This window comes from Mizuhopecten yessoensis, unplaced genomic scaffold (assembly GCF_002113885.1).
Source record: "Mizuhopecten yessoensis strain PY_sf001 unplaced genomic scaffold, ASM211388v2 scaffold8393, whole genome shotgun sequence".
Lineage (NCBI taxonomy): Eukaryota > Metazoa > Mollusca > Bivalvia > Pectinida > Pectinidae > Mizuhopecten > Mizuhopecten yessoensis.
The window spans coordinates 535,799-547,907 of record NW_018407525.1 but is presented as its reverse complement, the minus strand read 5'-3'; the positions used below and the strand labels follow the sequence as shown (position 1 = coordinate 547,907).

Genomic DNA, 12,109 nt, shown 5'->3' with positions numbered 1-12,109 from the left:
GTATCAGGGTCCCCTAAGACCTTGCTTTGATTGGTGATTTACTATCGAACTTGTTCAAGCGCTTCACCTACACATACATCGCTCGACCTACATGCTTTTCAGCTAAATAAGTAGACTCGCTGTGTACCGACCTACAACGAATCACTGTAAGCATTTCCAATTTAGAAGTTGCACTCCGTTTTCTTTGTTGTTCTCTTCAAACTAGCTTGAGTGAGTCTCTACATTTTCTTAACGACTAAACTCGTCCGATTTGTTTACAATTGNCCCCCCCCCCCCCCCCCCCCCCCCTCGAAAACACACACCGGCCGGATCCTCGGCTTATATTTTTGTGAAATACAGGGAGGCATACTTGAGCGCTTGTTCCTAGTATTTCTAACACATCCACGACGTACACACCTTAGTTCAAAGTTTATTTTGGATTTTTTTAAGGAAAATAAAAGTGCCCATGCTTTTTACAATTCTTTTATATTTGATTAGAAATTAGCTGTCTTAGTATATGTCTGCATACATATCAAATCAATATTATAACACCTTTCAATTATTGAACAATTGACACCATCAGTATGAAAAGTACACTACACACGTTTCTTTTGTGGCTGATTTTAATTGTACATATAATTACTATTGCCTTCTAGCTTAGGGCTAGAGGAAATTTCCCTTTAGCTCCATGGTAGAGCCTTCGACTAGGAAGTCTGGGATCGCAGGTTTGATCGCCAGTGTAGGCACACTACTCTCTGTACTGTTACAAGTGATGTTTGTGGCCCTTCCTGTGGTGACAAGTAGTTAGAAACCGTGTTGTTGTGGTGTTCGAGGGCGAACACATTTAAAAAGGAGGGAGTAGTGTGGCAGATATTAATTGTACATAGAATTACGGTCACCTCCTAGCTTCAGGCTGGAGGTAATTTCCCTTTAGCTCGGTGGTAGAGCATCCGATAAGGAAGTCGGGGATTGCAGGTTCAATCCCCGGGGTAATCACATTGTTCCCTTTTCATGTATCGCTTTAATAAATGTTTTTATATGGGTCAAACAATTAGCTGTTTGTAGAATGTTCCTGGTAACATGAAAATCAGACACTTTGTTTTTGCACTTACTTGGTGGATTTTTTATGCAAGAAAAAAGTGATATAAATGTAGAATTACAACATTAATTTCCCCAGAGTAAAATTTTAAGGCAATATATACATTTAAGTAATTTCATCTCCAATGCATAAAACAACATCGAGAGGACAAATACTTGTCAGGATAATTCAGTTCTCAAATGACATGCAAGGTTTAATCAAACATTAAGAGCTGTATACTTGAAAAGCCTGACCTGACTGAAGCTGTCATTTAAAAAGAACTGCATGTAACTTTTTCTAGTGTTTTTGTTTTTACAGACCACATTGTCTTCATGTATTAGCTGGGACTCTAATGAACTACAGCATTGACACTGGAGTAATGCCTCGGATTAACTTGTTGCGTGTCTGTCTGTCCTGTTGGTCACGTCTGCCAAATCGCCACATATCGTCAGCTAGTAGCCTTGTCTCCAAAAGTACAAGCATTCCGACCTTGACCTGTTCACCCTCGTGTGGTTTAAGATGGCCAACCATGATGGATCTGGCAGGACTTCCAAAAAAGCCTTTAGGACGACAGTACAGCAATGAAAGTGCACCAAAGCAATCAGCGCTGGAGTTAGAGCAGAATGCATTTTTTGAAAAGTACAGGCATAAACTGAAGCAAAAACAAAGGTTAATATACTAAGGGGTGTCAAAATACGCCAAGAGTGTATCCCGATATATTGCAATACAGAATGAATATATTGCGATATGGATCCCGATATATATTGTCATAGGAAGGATGTGCTCAATTTTATAATAAGTTGTTGTCAGAATATTATCAGACTTAATCATATAATTTGGATCACATCAATTTAAAGTTTTTGTCAAACCAACCATCGATTACAAAACTTTAACTTATTCCCACCACTATTAAAAGCCCATTTTATGCTTATTGGCATATCTGTTAAAATTTGCAGTAATTTGCAAAGTTAAAACACAAAGCAATATTTCATCTCTGTATTGTGGTACGATATGATATACATGTACCCATGTATTGCAATATACCTGTTTTCCGATATATTGTGACAGCCCTATTGATACTAAAGGTAATCAGATAATGGTAATTTGTCTTTAGTCATATGAATGATGCTTAACTTTGAAATTGCTTTCTTCTTGTTCTGATAGATAATTGTCTTGTTTTAAAATGTACTGTACTTAAAAGGTTTTACATTGAAATGTTTTGAAATTATTTGAAGCAGCCAATTCAAGACATTGCTATATAAATGTACTAAAATACTTTTGCTTAATGAACTTGCTTAATGAACTAAAACAAGCTGGTTCTAATATGCACAAGTAAAAAGTTTGCAAAACTGTTATCGGTATGAAAAATAACAGTTGTGGTTACATGATTTTTTTTCAATTTAATATTTCTTTTTGCTTCTGATAAAAACATGCTGAAATTCATATGTGAATGAACGGTATGTATTTTTAGCGAAGCACCAGAGGAGTACCATTCCAAGTTAGAAGAAATGGAAGCAACAAAACAAGCTGAGCTAGAAATGTTTAGGAAAGACTTAGCCCCACCTCCTGCTAAAACCAAAGGTGATGAGCCAAGAACAGGAGCCATCCCTGTCAGCTGGCCCCCAAATGTAAGATATTCATGTACTGTGAACTAATTCATTTTCACAAGTATGTATTTTTGTGATTGTATTGCAAAGACCTTTCTCCAAAAGACTGTTATTTGTGAAAGGTGCAATACCTGATCTATATCTATTGTTCTGATTCCATGTTTTCATAAATATTTGAGAGGTATTTTAATTGTTACTCACTGATACATATATCTCACAAAATGTAGGTGATGTAAAGCAGGAAGTGAAACAATATAAAAAGAATCATTTCCTCAAGGCTTTAATATCATGGACTTTTTTTTTTTTGCATGATGTTATTTATTGTATTATTGTTTCTTAACTGCTATTAAAGTACCCTACTTTGATCGATTCACAAACAGATATTCCTGTTTGAAGTTAGTTTATCTGGCTATTGAGTGTGACTTATGATTAAGTATATGATCACAGTAGTAATAGTTAGCTCCCCTTTAATGATATTATCTAAAAAAAATCAGCACACAAGCAAACTAAAATTTAATTTCTTTTTGTTTTATATGTGCATGTGGTATTACCAGAAAGTTGATCACTTTTGCTATGTAAGAAAAATAAATAGAACAGTTATCCTACTGATAAGTAAAAACAGCCAAGATTAGCTGTATGATATACTTTTAAAACTGCCACTGTCTCCATGAATACATTGTCAAAGTTCATCACATACTCATGGCATCGGACCGGCAATGGGTATCATTCCGTATCAAAGACAACACAAAGTTATTGTTGTATATAAACAAGCTTCTGTTTAGAAATGCCTGGGAGATACTCTCTGTAAACATTGTGTTTTAGGTTTTTTTGTGCTTAATGGAAAGTGCTAAATTGTGGCATCTGCCAAATATAAAATCACTGTTCATATATATTCCTTTAAGTTACCGATACCAAAAGCATTTAAAGCATGTAACTTAAAAACTGTTTCTGATGTCAGTATTATCAATAAATTTTAAAAGAGGTGGTTGACTTGAAAAGAATAGCCGGTTAAACCTATACATACTCGGAAAAAAATAGCCGGTTCAAAGTTGATGAATGGCCGGCTACTTTTGCCAGCATCTGACGTTTAACAAGAATGCTGGATGTACAGGAATTATGAGTGCAGTGATACAACTATTAAATATTCAACCCTTTAATAAACACCTTCCTTGTATTGTTTCGTGGCTTTATGATATGTAACATATGTTTATAAGAATGATCTTTTATTGGTATGACAGTATTATTATAATAATATTGTGCTGTCATTTCAATGATAATTTCTTTTTGTATTTTTTCAGAGTTTAAATGAGATAATGAAGATGGACCTGCTGAAAGACAAAACACCAGAAGAAATTACACATGTAATGTTTAAAACTCCAAAGTTAACAGTTCAAAGATAACTTATTTTTACCAAACATTAAATGTTTGGGATAAGTATTTTCGAATTAGAGAAGTTCAGTGTATAATAAATACTATACATGTATAAGTATGTGTTAATGAGAGAAGAATATATATACATTAACTGTAGGCTTTGCCTGTTGTCTTATCCCTTTGTTTTTAAACAATAAGATATCTTGAATGTTAAGAATATGTTGTAAAACCTATTTCATCTGATACGTGATTGTATTTCTCAGACAAAAATATCATATTAAAATATGGAATAAATAAATTAGAATAAGGGCAGTGAATTCAATGTTTAAGATTTAATAATTTTTTAAATTGAAATAAATTGTACAAGAAAAGTCAGTTACATTAAAGATATTAAATCAGGTACGTGTGAAAAATGAATGTTTTCAATAATAAAACAATGATTTTTTTTTTTTTTGCAGATTTGGAAAGAATACCATGTATCAAAAGATTGTGTATTTGGAGTTGTCAAGGTAAGCAAAGATTTGTCACTACTTATCAAGATATTGTTTAAAGATTGGAAGTTAGATTTATTTCCCCAGTTTTGAGGCTTCATGTCTTTTTTATTTCTCCACTTTTTCATGATTTCTGTGGTGAGTAATACCAAACACATTTTTTTTTTAGTCAATTTGATGCAAAAAAATGTGAGTCGAATTCAATCTGAAAACAACAGTCATGTATATCAAATATCCTGAAAACCATTGTCTAGAACATTTGATATACATACATTTAAATACTAATAAAGGGACACTTTATAGTAAAGCATTTTTTTAAATATTTTTTCACTAAGTTCTTCGTGATAATATAGTTTCAAGTTGAAAAATTGAAAAGAGACAATGTTTTCTAAGCATTCTTAATCAGTAATGAAGAATCTTTAACTGTACAACCATACGTTTTAACGGCAGCTGTCGGTGAATTTCTAACTTACAAATATATCTTTCCAGCTAATGAGAGAAGGTAACCTCTCACTTTTTTCACTTAACCTCTTTGGAATAGAAGTACCAGTATTTAATTTGAATCAATAGCATCTTCCAAACAACACCTCAACCATCGTTACACATGAGTTATTCATTTTACATATAAACTTACATATATCACACATTGTGCGGTTTGAAATTCTCCCTGTACCTGCTTGCATGCATACTCTAATTAAACCTGTCTAGTTTTATTCAAATCCAGCTGTGAACAGAAGTATTTAATTAGATTTATATATTATGATACACCTGTACTTATAATTCTTGCTTGCAATGTATTGTGTAAATTCAAAGCGACATGTGTAATGTGTGAAATCAGACTCACTGACTCTGTGTTGTCAGTCGACAGTGTGGTACTGTACATATTTACTTCTCCCTAAAAGGCCTTGATATTGTGCTTTTTTTGGTCATAGCTACATTGTATATTACTCATCAGCTTTCCCATAAGGTAAAACTTACAACACTGGAAGTTTGCCTCAGTTCATGTCATTATCAACTATGTAAAGTTTCGTTAGGAGATATACATTTCCAGTATCTTATCCATTTTAAGGGTGTTATTTTACTAAATAGTCCCATTCAAATTTCTCACCTTATGAATATACATGACTTTTATATTTGCAAGAAAAAAAGCAGTGTTTTTTCTGAAGAATAACATCTTTATTGGTTGCATCTTACAGGAGATGGACTATGAGTATCTGATGGAGAAGTCTCGAGTCTGTCCTGTTGTAAGTATTGATTGACAGTGGTAAGTAATGTATTGTGTTACTGACTAGACATGGTATGTATCTTGTTAGTTGTTACTGACTAGATATGTTATGTATCTGGTTAGTTGTTACTGACTAGAAATGTTATGTATCTGGTTAGTTGTTACTGACTAGACATGGAATGTATCTGGTTAGTTGTTACTGACTAGACATGTTATGTATCTGGTTAATTGTTATTGATTAGACATGGTATGTATCTGGTTAGTTGTTACTGACTAGACATGTTATGTATCTGGTTAGTTGTTACTGACTAGACATGGTATGTATCTGGTTAGTTGTTACTGACTAGGTATGTTATGTATCTGGTTAGTTGTTACTGACTAGACATGGTATGTATCTGGTTAGTTGTTACTGACTAGACATGGTATGTATCTGGTTTAGTTGTTACTGACTAGATATGCTATGTATCTGGTTAGTTGTTACTGACTAGATATGCTATGTATCTGGTTAGTTGTACAAGTCAAGCCCAGACTATCCAATCAAATTGATATAAACATCATGCTATATCCAGTCAACAAAACACTCTGTAAGAAGATTATCATATCAACTGCCTTGCTAGAGTTTGTTCATCATTTTAACACATGTTGACATTGTTTTAAGAACAGCATCAGTGGTAAAAGTGTCAACCGTTTGATTTTGAGACTGTATCTTATTAGGGCTGTTCCAGAATTAACCATACATGAGTGTAGAGCAGTACCATTCAATCTTCATTTAATACGTCAGATCGTCAATTTTTTGCAAAAATAAGAAATATAACTTATGATGTACATGTGTAGTTGGAAGCGTGAAATGTGTGTTGTCACTGACAAGTGTGTTTACATTACAGTTTGTGTACCCACTGCCACGTCAGGATGGATTCGAGTTTATTTTGTCACAGTTCAATGGAAAAGAAGTGTTCTTCACCCCTCTTATTATGTACCAGGTACAGTATCACAAGATCTCAGACTCAGACCTATCATGAGCAGATAACATTTAATTATGGACACACAAAATTAAGGCAAATCCGTTCCACTGTATGAGTTTTATATAGTAAAAACCATGTTGGTAAAATGAAATTTTTGATGAATCAAGACAATGTCATTCCATTTAGTATTAAACTGATTTTAGTAAAATTAGTGTCAATAATAATAAAATGAATATCAACCTATTTTGAAAAATATTACAAACACTGCGTACAATATTGCCAGTCCTTTAAATGTGCGAGTTCTTTTTAGAAAACAGTGTGTTAAAGTATTTTTACCATACACAATATCTTGAAATGTATATCAGAATTATCAATAGAAGAATGTTTATTTACTTGTTTCACAATCACGGTAACCTGCGATATATTCTGTTTTATACAGACACAGAAAGAGAGCGCCTTATCTTGTCTTACACTAACTCACTTCCAGGACCTTCAAAAGGACAAAGGTTTGATTCCAATTTAATGATTTTCCATTTAAATTCTTTGAAAAATTGTTGATTTTGACAACAGCAAAATAGAACTAATTTAAGAAATTGGATATCATAAAAGCTACAAATTAGGTTAAAATTTAGGTACCTATATTGACTTAATATATGTAACTGTTGTCCTTGCAGTAATAATACTGGTTCTTTCCTCATTTGATTTCCAAACCCAGTTCAATATTCAAAGTTTTTGTACCCAAAAAACCCACTTGCCATTAAAAATAACGTTGTCCTGTCTATTGAAATATTCATTTGTTCCAAAGTGCTTCCATTGTCATTGTTTATAATATTTTGTTGCCAGATATACATTTGATCCTATAGCTAGAATTCTGCATGATTCAATATGCTTCAATAGATAAGAATATCTAAACTAGTAAATAGGTTGCTTGATGCTCTTTTTGTCTTTCAAATTGACAGATATTAATTTGGAAAACCCACTGATATGTCTTAATTCATTCGAGATGCAAATTAATAATTATGATTTCCTTTCAGGTATAGTTCTGATGGCAGGCCAGTATAACAGTGATATTCTGGTAGGTTGATTTTCAATCACTGCAAAAACATATAGTGGTGCACCGGTCAAATAATTCGATATTTAACCTTTCAACATTTCAGAATATCATCACTATTGTATTAAAGAAGATTTTTTAGTGAAAATTAATTTGATTCAGTTTGAATCAATTGTTTTGATAATTTGAAAAAGTACTTTAATATATATCACAATAAAGTTTTCAGTTGGTGTTAATCTGGGGAAAAAAAAACATATTCAACATAGCCAAATTTTCTGTTACCGGTAAGAAAATTAATTTGTGATACTATTAATATACTGATCATTTATCAGAATACTCTTTTTTCTAAACATTTTCTTCAGGTTGGTAAGTATGGATTATATTATAAGAAGTTCTTTTTACACTACCAATAAAATTTTCTATTTGACGTTTCACTCAAACTCGAAACTCAAAAGTTTCTGACAAGTTTCTCGTCCAGCCATCCAATTCGAAAATGAAAGTTTGTTTTTCAACTGTTGGGTCACTCTGTTGAGACCACTGAACAGTAAAAACATCATTATAACGTTTTAATTTGTGATTAATGCTATGCCGAGGCTCCGGATTAATGGTACTGGTAAGGGCCAAGCCGTTGTCTCTACACGTTTTTATGTCCATCGAAACACAATCCAGGATTTGTGGAGACGACATCAACAGTTTGGCCACGTCACAATTGACCTCGTGCGTGACGTCCACCTGTGACGTCGCGTCAACAGGACAACCAAATTCGGCTTGTCCATTTGAGAAATCGCTTCCAAACGGCAAGTTTGACTGCACGGACAATCCTTGGGTTGCTACCAATAAGCCCGAGAACTGTACGGAACCGATTGCGTGAACGAGCTCTCCGTCCACGACGTCCTGCAATCCGCCCAGTTCTTCTGCCACGTCATCTAGTAGCACGTCTGGACTTGTGCAGAAGGCATCTACGATTTACTTGACAGGATTGGGCAGGCATTTTGTTTACGGACGAGTCATGAGTCCACTTGCATAGTTGTGACGGATGTTCCAGAGTGTATCGTCGCCTTGGAGAACGTTTTTTCGTGACACGTGTGTGGTACAACGACGTTCTTTCGGCGGAGACAGCGTTATGATTTGGGGCGGCATCACAGCCGACGGGAGAACGCCTCTGGTGGTTGTTAACAGGAATTTGAACGCTACGTTACCGTGATGAGATCCTCCGTACCTACGTTGTTCCATTCATGCTAGGGCAGCAACGTCATATTAAGCTACAGCAGGACAACGCCAGTCCACACACAGCTCGTGTCGCTATGGACTTTCTGGCCCAGCAGAATATTGACGTGTTGCCCTGGCCTGCTGTATCCCCCGATCTGTCGCCCATTGAACACGTCTGGGATGAAATGAAGCGCAGATAACAGGCATTACCTAATCAACCGGTAATGTTGGCTTATTTGCCTGCAGCGTTGGTACAGATCTGGAATGTCATCCCACAAGCATTCTTGAACCGTCTGATAGGCTCCATGCGTCGACGTTGCCAGGCTTGCATTCAGGCAAATGGTGGACATACGCAGTATTAACTTTGTGAACACAGTATTGATCCCTGCTGTGTTTACGTCACTCCTGAGCGGAATTTATTGGTTCCATAACGTGAAAAATGGAATGCAACTGTTAATAAATAACAAATAAATTGTCCCTGAAAACCTTGTTGTTCTACGTCATACACATTTATTTTTATACATTTAACACATTTTAGGCATGCACAGTTTCTTTTTTCCGCTAGTATATAACAACTATTGTACATACGTTTCCAGCGTAGCCGAAATGGACATCGTTTTTATGGACAACTCATACACATTTTACACCTTTGTGTACATACGCTTCTTTGGTCATTTGTCTGATGAAGGTGACAGTGTATATATCGCACTAGTCATCAAAACTTTACATAGAAAATATTATTGGTTGTGTAAAAAGAACTTCTTAATATAATACAATTTTACAGTACATTTGTTGTATCTACTTGCACTTAATACTGATCTGAATCTAAATCAGATATATTATATGTTGTATTACAAATTTAACATATTATGAGCATTTTAACTACCATGTTCTATTCTAAAGAATGTTTCATTTGTATTATTTAAAATTGCACTCAGAACTGAAGATCACAAAAACTTTAAAATTAATCATTTAAAATGTTTTCATTATTTCTATGCAAGGAATAACAAATGTTTTATTTGCTTCATTTCAGACAAAAAGTGAAGCCCTTATTTTAGTAAAACAGATGACAATGTACTATTGTCAGCCTGGTATGGAACGATTCAACCTGGTTCGCTTGTTCAACCATATGCCCGAGAAATTTCATTACCAGGAAATTATATCAGAATATAAAAAGATGAAGAAAATGCTTGAGATGGAGGTGTAGCATTAACTGGTTTATAGACATTATTTTGAATATTGACGCCATAATTGTACATATTAAAGACGGAAAACGTGTTTTTGATTGGATGTTGATCACTTTACGTCTGTTGAATACCCCCTGGGGTCTGCATGTCAGTGTATCATTGCACTGTGTAACATTTTCAATGTAGACACATATCTTACAGTGCTAACAACTAAGTGTATTGGAAAATACTGATAAATGATATTTAATTAATTCAAATTTTTAATTTAGAATACAATAAAATAATGGAGATTTCTTTTTAAACGTTTCAGGTTTCATTATATGTTTTGTGCTGTTTAAGAAATAATCAACACATGGCGGAATATATGTAACCACTTTGAGAAAATGTTTGAATTTTTAAATCTGTGCTGAATATATATATATTCCACCATAATATACAAACATATGTTGATTATATCTATTCCACCACGACAATATACTTTCGTGTCTACTTTCGTGTCTACTTCTGTGCCTACAAGGCAGTGTGACCTAGATCATCTAGTTAAAACTATGCTGTATTTCAGCACATGCAAACAATTGACACATGTTGCCTCATTTTCATTGTTAAGGCTTTAGAAAACGTGTTACATATGCATGGAAAATATTACATGGTTTTAAAAAAAATGTCAGTTAAAGTGTTACGTGGTAGAATCTCTAACATCCGTTGAATTAAGTTTGAATACATTATTAAAGTTGTCAGGATTACCTCTTGATCTGTTATTAACCTAATCTAATAAAATTAAAGTGTGTTTTTTGTTTAAAGGGCCTGTTTCCAGTAATGTTAATTCTCCATAGGAGCCTGCCCCCGTATAATTTCTTATCTAGCTCAACTACTGTTTTTTTCTTTTCCGAAGAATAATTTTACACCTTTCCGACACCCAGATTTCATAATTTCAGTGAAAATGTATTTTTATAAAGTTGTCAATTTCAGCATCAAAGACATAAGTTCGTAAATAAAAGAAGGTTATCTCGAAATTGTAATTCGCAACATAGTATAAATTTCTTTTGATAAATATTTCCAAAACATCGTGTTTATTCATAAAACATAAAAAAAAAAATTCTCGGATGAAAATGCACTTGCAGAGACACAATTATGAAGAAAAATGCCATAAAATTGCAATTTTCTCCCGTTATATAGTTTTGGATGCAAATTTCCATCAGAAAATCGGATAGAGCTTTACTTGTTTCATATGTGTACCAAAAATCAGCTAATTCCATGTGGTGGAACGTTCTCATATCGCCGCCTGAATGTGGTTGTAAATTGAAAGAAAAGGGGAAATGAGTAACAACCTTGTCTGAAACCCTATTATATAGCTTATTATATACAAACTTTTATATTGAATATCAGAGCGGATATTTTCATGACAGTTTTATGATGTGTAACGACTAAATAAACAGTATCGATATAAAGATTTACACTGAGGACACCCTGATACATGAATACTGTTCTATCTCAAGTTGTCCTCTTCTGAATTTTCTGATCGTGTGGCCTTGTACATTTATCCGTATCTTCTTGTCTTTGTCTATACGTTTACGGAATCATTGACTCGACGCTAGCTATTCTTGTCTCACTTTCCTTGTTTTATTGTCCCATCTCCAAAGCGTTGTGGCTCTGTCAGGGTTGGGACCCTGACTTGTCTCACTTTCTTTGTGCCTGCCGACCACGCCACATCGAATAGATAGATTATCCATATGAAATACTTTATTTTGTTCTAAGTAATCAATCAATTCTGCGCTTCTTGGAGGTATTGAATGTGATTTATTATATTGTCTTGTTATTTTGTGTAATTAGTTGTTCGTTATTTATCACACATTTTCGCATAATTGTACCAAACTACTAAGTATTAGCTGTTTACAGCAATCATCGGTGGCTTGCTATTTTGTTACTTTATCGACGCTTCATAAACCAAT

The 12,109-nt window shown here is 34.1% G+C and overlaps 1 protein-coding gene across 2 annotated transcripts; it reads left to right on the top strand.

The window, feature by feature from the left end:
* The first annotated feature begins 46 nt into the window (after window positions 1-46).
* Window positions 47-10,455, top strand: LOC110455883 (ATP synthase mitochondrial F1 complex assembly factor 1-like). 2 transcript variants are annotated; one of them, XM_021506298.1, is made up of 10 exons: window positions 47-146; window positions 1,376-1,726; window positions 2,529-2,685; window positions 3,963-4,025; window positions 4,494-4,544; window positions 5,723-5,770; window positions 6,636-6,731; window positions 7,153-7,219; window positions 7,748-7,788; window positions 10,007-10,455. In XM_021506298.1, the coding sequence occupies exons 2-10, from the start codon at window positions 1,410-1,412 to the stop codon at window positions 10,178-10,180; spliced, it is 1,014 nt and encodes a 337-aa protein (XP_021361973.1). In that variant the 5' UTR covers window positions 47-146; window positions 1,376-1,409; the 3' UTR covers window positions 10,181-10,455. The 2 variants fall into 2 exon arrangements, with proteins under 2 accessions (XP_021361973.1, XP_021361974.1); XM_021506299.1 differs by having other exon boundaries at window positions 127-210.
* The last annotated feature ends 1,654 nt before the right edge of the window (window positions 10,456-12,109 follow it).